Source organism: Lepidothrix coronata, unplaced genomic scaffold (assembly GCF_001604755.1).
Source record: "Lepidothrix coronata isolate B3197 unplaced genomic scaffold, Lepidothrix_coronata-1.0 Scaffold8, whole genome shotgun sequence".
In the NCBI taxonomy this organism is placed as follows: Eukaryota; Metazoa; Chordata; class Aves; order Passeriformes; family Pipridae; genus Lepidothrix; species Lepidothrix coronata.
In genome coordinates, this window is record NW_016690188.1 from 5,470,813 (window position 1) to 5,485,263 (window position 14,451).

Sequence of the window (14,451 nt, forward strand, 5' to 3'; positions counted from 1 at the left end):
AAAACCCCAAGTATCCCAATGGACTGGGGGATTCCTGAACAGCCCAGGCAGGACAGGGTTGGGAAGAACCTGGCAGGACAGTGGGGCCGTGCTGCCACCCTCTGCACCCAGTGCATGAGGCAGCATTAACCCAGAGAGTGGCTAGAAACACATAGGGGCAAGAGGTGCTGGCTCTGCACTCCAACACTGCCTGGGAAGGGGGCCCCATTGGCCAGGGATTTGCTGCCATCTCCATTGGGATGGAATGGGGGGAGCTAGGTGTGAGGGTCCCCTCCCTTGGACCCACTGGTCCCCTCTTTCAGCTCACTGAGACTCTCTCCCCTTCCTGTTTCCCACCAAAGCAGCACGGGGGAAATCCAAACCGGAACTAAAGCCAGGGGCGTTTTGCAACCAGGAACAAAATAAGGCAAGCCAAGCCTGAAGAGAGTGATGAAAAAACCCTCCTGCCTCTAGGACACTGCTCTGCTTTATGAAGTCAGCCTCATTTTTCCCAGACCGTGAGCTCGCCCCTGCACAGCCACCGCCAGGCCAGCCCACGGCTCCACCACACGTCCTGGAAAAAGGGTTCCTCCTCACCCTTCCCAGCCTTGGCTGAGAACAGAAGGTCCCCAAACCAGCCCAGGGTGCTGCCAGCACCCATAAGGCCCCACAGGGCAGTGGGGCTTTAGGTGGGGACAAAGCCTCAAGGGCTGGGTGCCGGGGCAGCGGCGTGGCCGGAATGGTGGATACTGGCAGAGTCAGGAAAGCTGCTGTCCCCAACCCCATTCCCATCCCACAATGGGGATTGTTCTGGAGGCTGTGGGCAGGATGTGGCCCGGCCGGCTCCATGCCTGACTCACATCCTCGCCGTCTGGGAGGGAGCTGGTGGAGAGCCACGGCTCCAGCACACTTCCCCATGGGGATGGGTGCTAGTGGCAACTCCCTCCATGGCTGGGACCTGCTGCCCCCCATCCCTGAGCTGCTCCCTCCCAAACAGCCCCTCCGGAAAACCTCCCACCGTCCCCTTTGGGACCAGGGAGTGGTTCCTTCCAAAAGCAGGTGCGAGCCTCCTGTCGGAGCTGGCGTTCCTGGGGGAAGAGCTGCAGCAGAGCGAGGCATTTGCACTAAGTGATCACATTTATTTGAATATTTTATGTGTGTGTGTGTGTCTGTGTGTGTATCTAAAATCGGTTACAGAATAAATACCTGTGCCTTATAGCAGGAAGTCCACTTTTTTTTTTATACAAAGTGCTTGTTACAGGAAGTTGCATCAGCGATACACAGGACGGGGGTGCCTTTCAGCAACGCTTCCCCTCCTGAAAACTAGAACAGATTTTTTTTTTATTTATTTATTCGTGGTTTTTTTTAAAGTTTCTTTTCCCTTTTTTTTTGTGCATTAAATTTCCTGCCATTGTGTATTTACAAATCTCTGAAAGAAGGAAAAAAAAATGCCAATATGCATGATAAGTGGCCTCATAACACAAAAAAACCCAGCCTTTAAAAAAAAAAGGTAACAAACCCAAAATCTACAAGTATCGTTTCATACTGAATCAATGATAGACTTTTTTTCTTTCTTTTCTTTTTAAAAAGGGAAAGAAAGGGGTGGGGAAAAGGGAAAAACTGAATCAAACCAGAGAAAATGAACTTGGAGAAATGGAAAGAGAGAAGGTGCCATTGTCCCTTCTGAAGTTTTCCAAAGGCAGAGAGGAGTGAGGAAGAGAGCGACGCACAGACCCAGACGTCCGACTGAAATCCCCATCAATTTCTTCTCAGTAATTTCTCCCTCGTGTTTTCCCAGCGAGGGGCAAGAAGGACTTTCCAAAATTAAATTAAAAAAAGAATTAAAATGAAAAAACCTTATTATTTAATTTTAAAAGGATTAAAAAAAAAAAAAAGAAAAGAGAGATACGATAAAACAACCCTCCCCAAAATCCTGGAGGGGTGTGAGGCAGGGAAAAAATTGGGTTTGATTTAAAAGGGGTTAAAAAAAAAAAGAAAAGCCAAACCAAACCAGACTTTTCTGTCTGAACACGTCATCGAGCGGGACTCTCCAGAGAGTGTGACGGTTAACTGGTGACGTAGTGTTTCGCCGATGGCTGGCCGTAGACCCTATAGAAATCCTGCCGCCCGTGCTGCTGGGATGCGTCAATCCATTCCCTCACGGCAAGTCCCGGGAGCGACTGGGGGACGGCGGGGGCGGGTGGCAGTGGGTGGGAGTACTCCTGCGACGAGACTGTCCAGGGGAAGTGCCCCGACCGCGGGTAGGGCTGGTGCCCGCTGTGGTTGGACACAGAGGAACAGTAACAGTTATCCACGGAGCAGACGAGGATTTTGCGCCCGCCATACTGGGAGAGCACGGACTGCTGAGATGACGTGGTGTTGGGGTAGTGAGATGGGTTGAAGACGGAGCCCGAGTGCACCGGCTGCGGGCCGCTAGGAAGTCCAACTATGTGCTGCGTGGAGCTACAAGGCACCATGGCTTGTGCGGACTGCCCCTCGCCAGCTGAAGCGCCCTGGCTCATGTACTGGCTCGCCACAGTCCCGGACGATGGCTCGAGGAAGCTGCCCTCGGGGAAGGCGGTGGAGTGCTTGCGCTTCTCCGCGCCGGAGTTGCTGACGGTGCAGGGGTACATGGGGATACTCTGCAGGAAGGGGACAGGGGTGCTCAGAGGACCTGCGGAGGGGAACGGGAGAGGGAAACTGTATCAATCACAGCATGGAACAGCTAAAGGGTGCTCTGGACATTTATCCAAACCTGCAGTGAAGCCCCAAGACCTGCACTCCAGCCCCATATGAGCAGAGAGTCCCCCACCCCACCAGTGGCAAACCGGGCATGCAACCACGCACAGGGGTTTGCAGGTTCAGTGCTGGACCCTTGCCAGCAGGCTTGGGGTGGCCTCAGGCACTGCTCTGCAAACAGCTCATCACCATAGTCCCTAATAGGACCAGGGCGGGACAATCTGGGGGACAAACCCAAATCCCCCAAGGAGAGAGAACTGGGAAGCCTCTGCAGGACATGATCTGCTCTCAGGTATGGGCTGGGGGCTGTGGGACCATGCTGGGCCCTGGTTCCTGCCCACATCCTAACCCCTACTTTTCCACTGACTTTTCCTGCTGATGGCCAGTCCCTCAAGAAGCCCTATATTTCAGGGTTTCACGTAACTCTAAAACACAGCCATTTCACAGTGCCCTCGGGAGAGTCAGGAACTTGCTTCATGACTCCCTATTCCCCTGCTGACTGCAGAGGGGCCCCCCCCAGGGGTCCCTGCACCCTGACAGCTCTCCCCACCCTTTTGTACTGGGATCTGCAGGACACCCAGCTATGGATACAGGAGGTAGTGAGGTCCCATGCCCACGCACCCCACAGCCCTCAGGTTTCACCCACCTTCCAGCAACTTCCTCAGCTGCTTCTCCTTCTTGGCGATCTCGTTCAGGAAGAGCTTGGAGTTGAGGTGGCCGATTTTGGGTGGGGGCAGGCTGCCACCTGTACAGTTCTGGGTCCTGTTGGGGACAATGAACAGAGAGGAGAGGCATGAGGGACAAGGCAGACTTAGAAGAGGGTCAGAAGCTCCTTCTCCTACACCCTCCCAGGGCCAGACTCCCTCCCTAGGGTGGAGGGCAGAAGGGAGCTGTCTCTGGCATGCAGGACCTTCCCTGTCCAGCTTTGCTGTGAACATCCCAAGCCAGGGCACATCTGCAGCCCATGTCCCCCCTGCACGGCCATCCCAGATTGCCTATGCTCTGCTGGTGCTGGCTCTGAACCCCCTGCCCTGTCTCTGGCCCTGTGGAGCTGGACTGAATCCTGCACCCCAATCTGGCTGGGGTCCAGGGTCCTAGCTTTGCTCTTCCACAAGCACACTGCTACATTTCTCCTAGTCCAAGGGAAGGACCTGATTTAATGGCTGCATGAGGGGATGTTTTCATCCTCCCAGACAGAGAGGGAAGCTGAGGCATGGCACGTCTCTCCCAGGCCCTGAAGCATCCCTGCCCTTGTCCTCCTCTGGACATTGTGCTGTTGTGCCCCTGTGAACATGAATGTGCCCTTTCCCCACAAACATGCTTACCTGTCCATTAAGATTTTCACAGACTTGGTGTTCTAGGAGTAGAAGGAGAAGCTCTGGTCAGTAGGGCCATTCCCTGCCACAGCAGCCATATCCCCTTTCAGTGTCAGCTTCTGTGGCCCCCCAGGAAGGGACAGGCTGCCCAGGGGTGCCGAGCCCCCTCCCCCCCAGCACGGGCTGCCCTAGCCCCATCTCCAGGCTGCAGCACCTCCTCATTTGAGGCTGGCACCAAGCCTACCCCATTGCTCCTTGCCTTCTCCCACTGCTGAGCCCTGTGGAGGCATCAGCCAGCCCTGCCAGTGTCCCTAGCCTGCTCCCTGCCATGCCCTACACCTCCCCAGTGCTCCCCACACAACCAGCCCTCCCCACAGTCCCTGTCCCACCCCCACCACGGGCAGCTTGTCTTACCTTCATGAAGTTGATGTCCTCAGTTTTGTCAAACATGACCTGAACAGAGCTGAGGAGCTTCTTCGCCTCCTGCATACGCTCGTTGAGGTGCAGGACTTGGGCTGCATTCTCGTTGCAGAACTTGGCCTGGGCCTTGTCCAGGATCTCCATGGTCTTCCGCAAGTCCTCGTCCAAGATCTGGTGCATCTTCTCGTACTGCAGGCGAACCTCGTCCTTCAGCTGGCTCACCTTCTCCTGGGGAGAGGAGCAGGGTCAGGTCCTCTGAGCCCTTCAACCTCTCCCATGATGTCCCAGGACACCTGGGTCCTTTCTCCAGCAGGGAAAGGTGCAACCTGAAAGCTGTACCCCAGCTCTGCTCTCCTGCATCACCCACACAGATCCAACCCTGCCATCAGCTGCCACATGGGACTCCTATGTGCCAGATCCAACAGGGACACTGCAGAGGTTTGATTGGCCCAAGAGATCCCTGGACCTACTTTCTGGGGTCTACCTGTGAATCGCCTCCAGAGACCTCATGTCAAGCAACAACTTGCTGCACCACCAGTCCAGGTGTGCTCCCCTGCAAAACCCCACCTATCCCCATCTTCATCCCCAGCCCCACCCCAGGCTGGAGACTTCATACTCCAGAGACCTTCCCTTCATGTTCTGGGAGGCTGAGGGGCTTTAAGGACCATGACCTGGTCTTGTTTTCCCTGTATCCCAGCAAAACTCTTGCTTGCATCTCTTCCATCTTGTGGGTATTTCAGTGGTTTATTCAGGGATCTCCCACTCCAGACTCTCCCTTTCCACTCGGGATGAAGCAGGCAGGCTGGTGAACTCTGCACTGAGCTGAGGGCAGGGTGGGCCATCTGATACTCAAGGACAGTCTTGTTCCTCACCTCCCAACTCACCCCACAATCCATGAGGCTGTAGGGCAGCTCCAAACACACTTTGTCCCCAAAAAGGATGACTGCCAAGACTAGAATTGAGGCAGCAGGTCTCTTCAGCTATTCCTCCCCTGCATGTCTGCCTTCCTCCCTGCCCACCTGGCCCCTATGTCCCAGAAGCTTGTCTCCATGGTGCCGTGGGGTGACAGTCCCCAGGACTGGCCACAGCAGGGTGAAGGACCAGTTACCTCGACCAGCCGCTTGTCCGATTCCAGCTTGTAGAGCTGCTCTTCAATGTCCTGCTCCCGCTCCTCCAGGCGGTCCTGCTGTTTCATCAGCATCTTCTGCAGAGGTGGGAGAGAGCAGCATTGTCAGAGCCCAGTGGCCACACACAGCTGGTGAGCATTGGTGCTGCCCACACCAGCTCTGCCCATGCAGTTTGGGAGGGACAGTGCTTTTTCCCAGCAGGATGTCACTGCTGAAAGCCCATGCATAGCTGGTGGAGCTGAAAACCACGCAGAGGGCTGTGTGTGCCGGGCAGCATTATCTGCTGGGGACCTTGGTCTGGGTTCCCTGGATGGGGGCAGCCCCTCAGGTAACTTTCTGCAGCCCAGTCAGTGGGGTTGGGTCAGAGCCAAGCCCTGGGGACCCTGGTGGGGACATGGAGAGGCTCATCTTCCACTAAGGCAGCACCATTTCAAGGCCCATCACCCATCGCCAGCAGGCTCCTGTTAGACATCACCACGTCCCTCACGCCTCTGTACACCACGCCAAATCCTTTCTCCCTTCCCCGCCTCCGTGACAAGCCCCAGAGCCAGCGTCAGCGTAATCGAGAGGGACAGAGTGAGGAGGAGCAGGGCCTCCCCCCGCCACACTGCCAGCCCCTGGCCCCACTCCTCAGGGCTGGGCCTGGGCCATCAGCCCAATAACTGGGACAAGACCTTATCCCCAGCTACCAGCGTGAGTGCCTCGCTCCTGTGCACTTACCCTGCCAGGATGAAACCCACCACCCATGAGAGAAGGGCTCCATCCCCGCGAGCAGGAGCAGGGATTCCCAAAACATCTTCAAAATCAACTCCAAATATTCCTCCTCCATGGTTATTGGGGGGAAAAGCCAGGACACCAATGGGTCGAGGAGAAGGGCTTTGCCTGGCACAGAGATGCGGCATTAGAGACTCAATGATGGGGGTGAGATGGGAAGAAACCAGCAGTGAGAATGAATTTCGAGGGGATTATTGCTATTATAAACTGCCACTCGGGAATTTATAATCAAGTAATTAATTCCTGGACGAGGCAGGAGGGGGAGGGTGGCAGAGGCGCTGCCGGGATTAATTGCATTGCAGGGAAAGGCTGTCACCTCCGACTCAATTCAGGAGCAGGAATGTGAAGCCTCCTCCCTCCTGTTGTTTTTCTTAAGGTCTCGGGCACCTCCAGCCTCACTGTCACTGGGCTCGTACCACTAATAATAACGAGGAGCTAAAAAAACCTGGCTTCCCATTCGCAGACGCACTCCATGTGCATGCCCGGGGCCCACACGTGTGCACCCACCCAGGCACACGCAGGCAGACACACAGACAGCACTTCCAGTTGAAACAGGGGCTGAGGGGCAGGCACAGTGATTCAGACACCCCCAGCTATGGGGGGACGTGTGTACAGAAACACAGGGACCTGCAGCATTCAAGGGCATCGTTGCTGCTGTTGCTGGTTTTAAGACCCAGTGAAGAGGTGGGAGCATCCACATGGAGAAAGATTTGATGCATATATTAAAAATCTCCTTTTTTCATTGTAAAAGGGTTGTTATTTGTGCTGCGGTAGCATCAGGAGTCTGTGGCCCACTCCCAAGTTAAACATGATGGGAAATGAGCTCTGGAGAGCGAGTGAAACACCACTTGCTTGGAGAGAGAAGGGTGCAAGCAGGAATCATGTCCCAGGTCCTGTGCTGGTAGCTGGCCCTGGGTGTGGGGCTGTGTGCTTACACCCATACCATGATGAACTCAGCTGTCCTAACTAGGACAGGCTGCTGGGGATTTTTCTGGGGGCTCAGACAGGGTTTTGGGTCCAGCACCAGGCAGAGCCATGGGGTGGGTGGGCAGTAGCCCAATATAGCCAAGTGAGAAGTGGCGGAAGGCAAGCCCACTCCAGGAAAGAGCCGCCTTCCCACATCCCTGCTTGCAGGAGGCCAACTGAGCATGGGAGCTGAGGCAGGTTGTGCTGAGCTGCTCATTCTCCATGCCGGAGAGCCAAAGGACATAGCGAGCTTTGCATCTTCCCTGTGCCTCCCTCCCTGCTGCAGAGATTCACCATCTCCATCACAAGCAGCCAGATGCATCCCGCACCAGCCCACCAGGAGGACAGCTGAGTCCAGCAGGGTCCCCAGGAGCAGCCCAATCCTCTGCCTGACTTCCCTGTCTGACAGCTGGGACAGGGGTGTGGAAAAACATAGGACAGGATCCAAGGCTTATAGCTCGCTGGGCACAGAGGCCAAATCCCTGTCCCACTCTGACGTACGCATCAGGTATCTGACATGGAGGCAGCAGTCTGAGGCAGCCCCTGCCTTTCTCCCTGGTGCTGCTGGGATGCTTTCATGGGAGAAAGAAGGCTTTCCCATCACTTCCAGATGCCAGGCAGTCAGAGGTCATCCTGCCAGCCCCACTGGTGTGAGAGACCCCTGAGAGAGGGACCAAACAGCCCCAGGCATGCACGTACCATCACCCTGCAGCTGCCATGGCAGAGCTGCCAACCTTTGTGTTTTGTAACAAACCTTAAACTGCTCCACTCCTGGAATCATACAGTTATGTGAATTCACAAATATACACACAAACATATATATAAATAAGTTTCTACATATATAACTTAATAGCCCCTCACAGCTGCAAAAATTGACCAAAAATTCAAACTAAAGCCACAGAAATCAGAGAGAATAGAGGACATGCAGTGGTTTCTTTAAATCTCACATTTGAGTCACTCTCTTGATTTTAGGGTGATTTAAAAACTGTGCATGCCTGAGACTGCACTGGGATGGGAGGGCTTTTCACCCATGGCAACAAAACCTTAACAAGACACATGGGTATGAACTACCCCTTCCAGCAGCGAGGGGCGAAATCTCATTGTCTATGCAGCACAGGCCAAATTCCTTAGGTATTTTGAAAAGGAAAATATATCCCTTCCCCTTCCATCCCCTCCCAAATCTGGTATTTCTGAAGTCATGAACTCCTCCTTCTCCTCCTCCTCCTTCAGGATCAGAATTTCTCGGGGTAATTTCTCATATTTCACGCATGACCTTGATGCCAGGAGAACCGCAGTTCCCTCATACAGGCGCCCTTTCCTGGCTCTGAGCAACTCTGATCCCAGTTTATCTTTTCTGAGACAAGTCGCCAGTTTCCAAAACAGACACTAAAAATGCTCTGTATTCCAACACCAGCTGAGAGTGAACCCATCTCATTAATTAATGAGTTAACCAGTGGCTGGGGTAAGTGGCTGGTCCACCATGACCCCACTGGCCCCAGTGAGATGGGGCTAGTTGATGGACACTAGCTTATTCTGAGATGGACGTAATCTGTCCTCTCTCTATGGAAAAAAATAAAGTCGAGGTACAAACGTGCTGAGCCCATACAAGGAGTCATGACACACACTGTGGGCATTAACCCCTTGTGGGAGCAGAACCACCGGAGGTGGAAGGAGAAACGAGAGGAGGCTGTCCTTGGCTTGTCCATCGGGAGCCCCACCATCAGCAGAGCAGGGATTCCTGGGGAGCCATCGTGGCACGTTGGATGGGTTTGGGATACCAAGGTCATGCACTGGGAGGGAAATGCTACTTGGAGGGGCATCTCTGCAGGAAGCAAAGAAAGCAAGTGCTGCAACATCTCACTGTGGGGAAGATGCACATAGCTGGTCCCCGTGGGATTGTGTTGGGGGAAGGCTTGCTGACCACTGCTATCTGCCCACGGATTGCTGGGAGGAAACTACCACCAGGGAAACACCACCGTTGCTCTGTGCACCTTATTGCACCTCCCAGTCAGTCCCCCTGAATCTGCACTGGCCCCAACTCTCAGTGGCAGCTCCAGCATGGGACACATCCACCCCCCAAGCAGGGGATGGGGGATGTCTGCTGGGGGACAGGCAGTGAAGAACTACTGCACCATCAAATTCCTGCAGCCACAAGATAGCAAGATGGTAGTACAGAGTTTAACAGCTCTGATGATACAGGGTATCTAGGTTCCTTATCTGAGAATCACTGCACGGCTTCAGCACGGCAACATGAGATGTGTTACATACAGGGTCCAGACCAGCCAGTTGGGCAACACCCTACAGCAAAGAGGGGTACTGGGGAGTGGGAAGGGGCTCACACCCACCCAAGACCTCCCAGGCAGAGAGAAATCTGTGGGCAAGATGTCTCCCTGGCTTGTCTTACACTGGTCTCACCAGTGTCCTCTCCCAAAGGGCAGAGCTAATCCTGTGGTCACTGCTGAGCCCACCGTAACAGCAGATTGCGCCCTTGCCCCGCCTGAGGCCCAGCACTCCCCTCATCCCCGCTTCACAGCCCCCAGCAGCCCACGGCCCTGAGGCAGCAAAATCCCATGACATGCCTCAACGTTTCACCTTCTCCGAGGCTGGTCAAGGCCCTTGTGACCCTCTTAAGGAGAGCCGGCAGGAGAGAGCCTGTGGCACCACTTCCCTGGGGTGCTTGAGTGCTCACCAGCCCGTGCCCAACTCCCAGGAGGATCAGGAAGGAGCCTGGCAGCTTCACCTGACATAAAGCAGTGCCCCATGACCCGCTGAGCTGCTATGGTTTTAGACAAGAGCTGAAGCAGTGAAAAGCCTGACTGTGTTCGTAGGGTAAATAAAGCCCACGCAGCTTCTCTGATGTCTAATAAGTGCTGTGCATCCTTCAGGGCCATTCACCTTGCAAGAGCAACCAAGTCCCCGCACACTGACCTGTGGGATGCTTGCAGGATGCTAATTCCCAATCAGCTGTGCTGAAACTGTCTGTGGGTTTGGAGGGTGCTATAGCAGGGCAGGTGGACAAACCATAGGAGTGCACAGCCCTTGTGCCTGTAGGAAATTGGGAGGAGGAGAGAGCCAGACTGCCCCACAGAGCGCCTTTAACCACAGCTGGACGGCTGGCCTAGGACAGGCGCACTCACTTCCCTGCCTCTCTCCTTCCTCCTCCTCTGCGCCCAGGCCTTCCCCTCGCCGCCAAATCCCAGCCACGGAGTGAATAAGGACATTGTTTGCAGTCACCGGAAAGCCAGAACGGAGGGAGCAGCTTGAAGGACAAGGGGGAGAAAGGGTGAGGAGGAGGAGGAGGAAGGTGGAACCAGAGCAAGGAAGCCGCAAAGGGCAGATGCCTGTTGCGGGAATGGCTCCAGACACCTGCAGCTCAGCCCAGGGACCGGGATCAAGGGCTCCCATTGAGACACACGTCCCGGCACGTTGCTGGAGACGGGCCTGAAGTCACAGTGACTGAATTTTAATGCACCAAAAGCCCTGGACCAAGGAGGCGAACGCAACCTTTCGCCTCCCCGCGCCTCCCACACACAGACTTCCCTCTTCCCAGCCCCGCTCTGCTGTCAGCTGGACAGTTTTCTGAGAAAAACCCATGCAGTGAGCTATTTTCATCCCTCCTGAAAGCATCCCCCCACCTGCTAACACACCAGCACCTTGACACTGTGAACATCTGGGGCACAGCACTCTAGTGTGCCCCAAAAACAGGATGTCAGACCACGAGGTCACACACTGCCACAACTCAAGGGGACCAGTCCCAGCAGCCTAAACCCCCTGGAGCATCCCTCCCACCCTATCACAGTCTCCTGCTGACCAGACCCAGGCAAAACCAGCTCTTTCAAACTCCTCACAGCCCTCACGGCACTCGCAGGAGACTTGATCCCCTTACAGGGACAGGAAGGAAATGCTTTCACGTTGGGGTTTCATCTTGCACACATTTACAGTAAGCACCAGGCAGGAGGGGAGGTCCCCAGCCAGAGCAGGAGGCCTTGCCTTCCCTGGACAACCTGGAGTACACACACATTGCTCCAGGCTTTGGCTTTTCTCATGGTGCTCCCTGTGCAGAGACCAGGCTGGTTTATCCTCAGCAGGTGAAGGAAGAAGGGAGGGGAACAGCGTCCAAGATATTAATAGCTGCCCTTGCTAGGAAGTGATGGGAGCAGCAGCCATGCAGTGCACAGGCATCAAGAGACCCCCTTCTAGCATCAAGGGACCCCCTGAGCACCGAGAGAGCTGGGGGTGGAGAAAGGCTAGAGGACAAATATTCAGTGCCAGCTTGGAGGAACAGGATGCACGGTGCCTCCAGCCTGTCCCCATCACCCTGTGAGGTGCTTGAAGTCACCAAGCCTCCCCCAGGACACTGGGAAGGAGAAACCATGAGGCTAAGACCCATGTCCCATCTTCAGTGGCTACCCCACAGGCAAAGTCTCATGTTCCACCTCCAAGTGCCCACTCCAGCACAGGGAGTCCCTGTAGCAGCTGGATGCTCCCGTGGAACCATGACTCATGGCTGCTTGGTAGGATTCAGGTTGGTCCTGGTTCCTAGGGCAGCCCGGGATGGTGGGCATGGCAGACCACGCTTCTCTGCATGTCCCTGTACCAGAGCAGATCCTGGACTGCCATTGGGCTGTGCCAGTGCCTGCAGCCCGGGACAACTTTTCCCCTTGTTTACACCCAGCAGAAAGGAAGAACTCATTAGTAAGGGGAAAATAAAAAGAATTGTGTTGCATGGGGCCAGCAGCAGGATTTCTGGAGGCCAGGAAATGGGGACCTATTCTCAGTCAGAAAATGACCTTCAGAAGGACCTTGAGGATGTTAATTCACCTCCCTGGGCCTCTGTGTGTCCCCCTGCTCCTCGCTGCCACAAGGGTTACTTGAGGCTGTGCCTCTCACACAAATAGGGGAACAAGGCTGGGGCTCTACCCACAGTTTTTGGACCCCAACTACAACCCATGGACTGGCTGCCACTGCTGTCAGTGTCCTCTGAGTAGGGACAAGGATCTGCTTCAAGGAAAAAAAGGGGATAAGGGAGATTAAGGAGCAGAGAGACAAGGCAGTGGCTGGAGACGCATCACCTCTCTACCAGCAGCCCTGCAAGTCCTGGAGGCAGGAGCCTTCCTGATATGGGGTGCCCAGTATGGATGATGCGTCCCCCAAAACAGAGGCTCCCTGAACCCACTTTTGCAGCATGTTGGTGGGCAGGAGTGAGGCCATGCTGATCATGGGCCAGCTATTGACAAGCTGCTCACATGCAAGAGGCAGTGAAAGAGGGGCAAACCACCTCTGACAGACCTGGGGCTCAAGACTTGCTCATAGTGTGTGCAGGACAGGAAGAAAAGAGCTGGAAATGCACGGGGAAGATAAATACCAGGGCAAGAAGCTGGTTTGCATGCTGAGCATGCAGCCAGGCCAGTCACAACTGATGCTGCTGGCTCCACAGGACAAAGATGAGCCTTGGTGACAGAATCATAGAATCATCAAGGTTGGAAAAGACTTCCAAGGTCATCAAGTCCAAACTTTGACCAAACACTACCACGTCAATTAAACCATAGCACTCTAAGTGCCACATCCAGCTGTTTCTTGGACACTTCCAGGGACGGTGACTCCACCACCTTCCTGGGCAACCCATTCCAATGCTTGCCAACCCTTTCAGTGAAGAAATTCTTCCTGATGTCCAACCTGAACCTCCCCTGGTGCAGCCCAAGGCTGTATGCTCTTGTTCTGTCACCACCTTGCTACAACCTCCTTTCAGGTATTTGTAGAGAGTGATAAGGTCTCCCCTAAGCCTCCTTTCCTCCAGGCTAAACAGCCCCAACTCCCTCAGCCGCTTCTCATAAGACTTACTCTCCGGACCCTTCACCAGCTCCGCTGCCCTTCTCTGGACTCTCTTCAGCACCTCAATGTCCTTCCTGATTTGAAGGGCCCAGAACTGGACACAGCACTCGAGATGTGGCCTCACCAGTGCCAGAGGGACGATCACTTTTCTAGTCCTGCTGGCCACATTACTGCTGATACAAGCTCAGATGCCATTGGTCTCCTTGCCCACCTGGGCACACACTGGCTCATATTCAGCCAGTGTCAAACAGCACCCCCAGGTCCTTTTCTGCTGGGCCACTTTCCAGCCACTTTTCTCCCAGCCTGTGGTGCTGCAGGGGGTTGCTGTGACCCAAGTGCAGGACCTGGCACTTCACCTTATTGAACCTCATACCATTGGCCTCGGCCCATCAATCCCGCCTGTCCCCACCCCTCTGCAGAGCCTTCCTACCCTCCAGCAGATCAACACTCCCACCAAGTTAGTGTTGTCTGTGAACTTACTGAGGATGCACTCAATCCCCCCATCCAGATCATCAGTAAAGATATTAAACAGGACTCGCCCCAAAACTGAGCCTTGGGGAATCCTGCTAGTGACCGGGCCTTTGGCCAACCTCCTGCCCCGTATCTTCCAGGAGAGACGGCATCCGACCAGGGAAAATACTCCCACGCTGTCCCAACAGCAGAGGGACAGCAGATGCTTTTGGGTGGTGCAGGAGCATGATGGAGAGACCAGCTCTGAGAGCTAGTGGGGCTGTGGCTGCAGGCGCGACCAGGCCCTCGGGGCAGCAAAGAACTCAAGAAATCTCTTTTCTTTCTGCTGGGAAGGGAGGGAGAGGAGATCCCCACCCAGGCCTGGGTGCGGACACTGGCCAGCAGCCCACCCCAGCCAGCTTTTGGCAGGGAGGACAGTCCAGGCCACCTTCGCCTGGGAGCAAGGAAAGCCAGGAAGAAGCACAGAGTTCAGCTCCGTGTTTATGAAGGACAAGGTCCACATTTTCTTTGCCATAAGGGGTGTGAGGGAGGAGCTCTTTTCCTCACCCCTTTCAGTTTTAGGGGGAAAATGTCCTGGTTTGGGGCTGCTTATAAATCAGTGTCAAAATTCGCCCTGCTGCTGAGCCATCACCAGCATGAGGCTCCGGCTGCAGGCCTTGGCACAAGCCTGCCCTGCCCAGCACCAAATGCCCTTTGAGTAACCGGCTCTGGAGCATCCACATCAGGGCATTGCTGGGAAAGCACAGGGGTTTGTGACATCCAGGAAGTTTCAGACATCCAAGCCCGAGCACCTTGAGCAACCATTTCCAGCCACTTGGGACCTCAGA

The 14,451-nt window shown here is 54.9% G+C and overlaps 1 protein-coding gene across 1 annotated transcript in view; it reads right to left on the minus strand.

Moving 5' to 3' along the window:
* Window positions 1-1,097: 1,097 nt before the first annotated feature.
* The window catches only part of TRIM8 (tripartite motif containing 8), a 30,727-nt gene continuing 17,373 nt past the window's right edge, over window positions 1,098-14,451 (minus strand). The window contains exons 3-7 of the mRNA XM_017804130.1: window positions 5,563-5,658; window positions 4,449-4,682; window positions 4,044-4,075; window positions 3,365-3,480; window positions 1,098-2,653 (exon numbers count right to left, since the gene is read on the minus strand). Of these exons, the coding sequence (XP_017659619.1) occupies window positions 2,046-2,653; window positions 3,365-3,480; window positions 4,044-4,075; window positions 4,449-4,682; window positions 5,563-5,658 (1,086 nt within the window). The 3' untranslated portion in view covers window positions 1,098-2,045. The remainder of the gene's footprint in view (window positions 2,654-3,364; window positions 3,481-4,043; window positions 4,076-4,448; window positions 4,683-5,562; window positions 5,659-14,451) is intronic.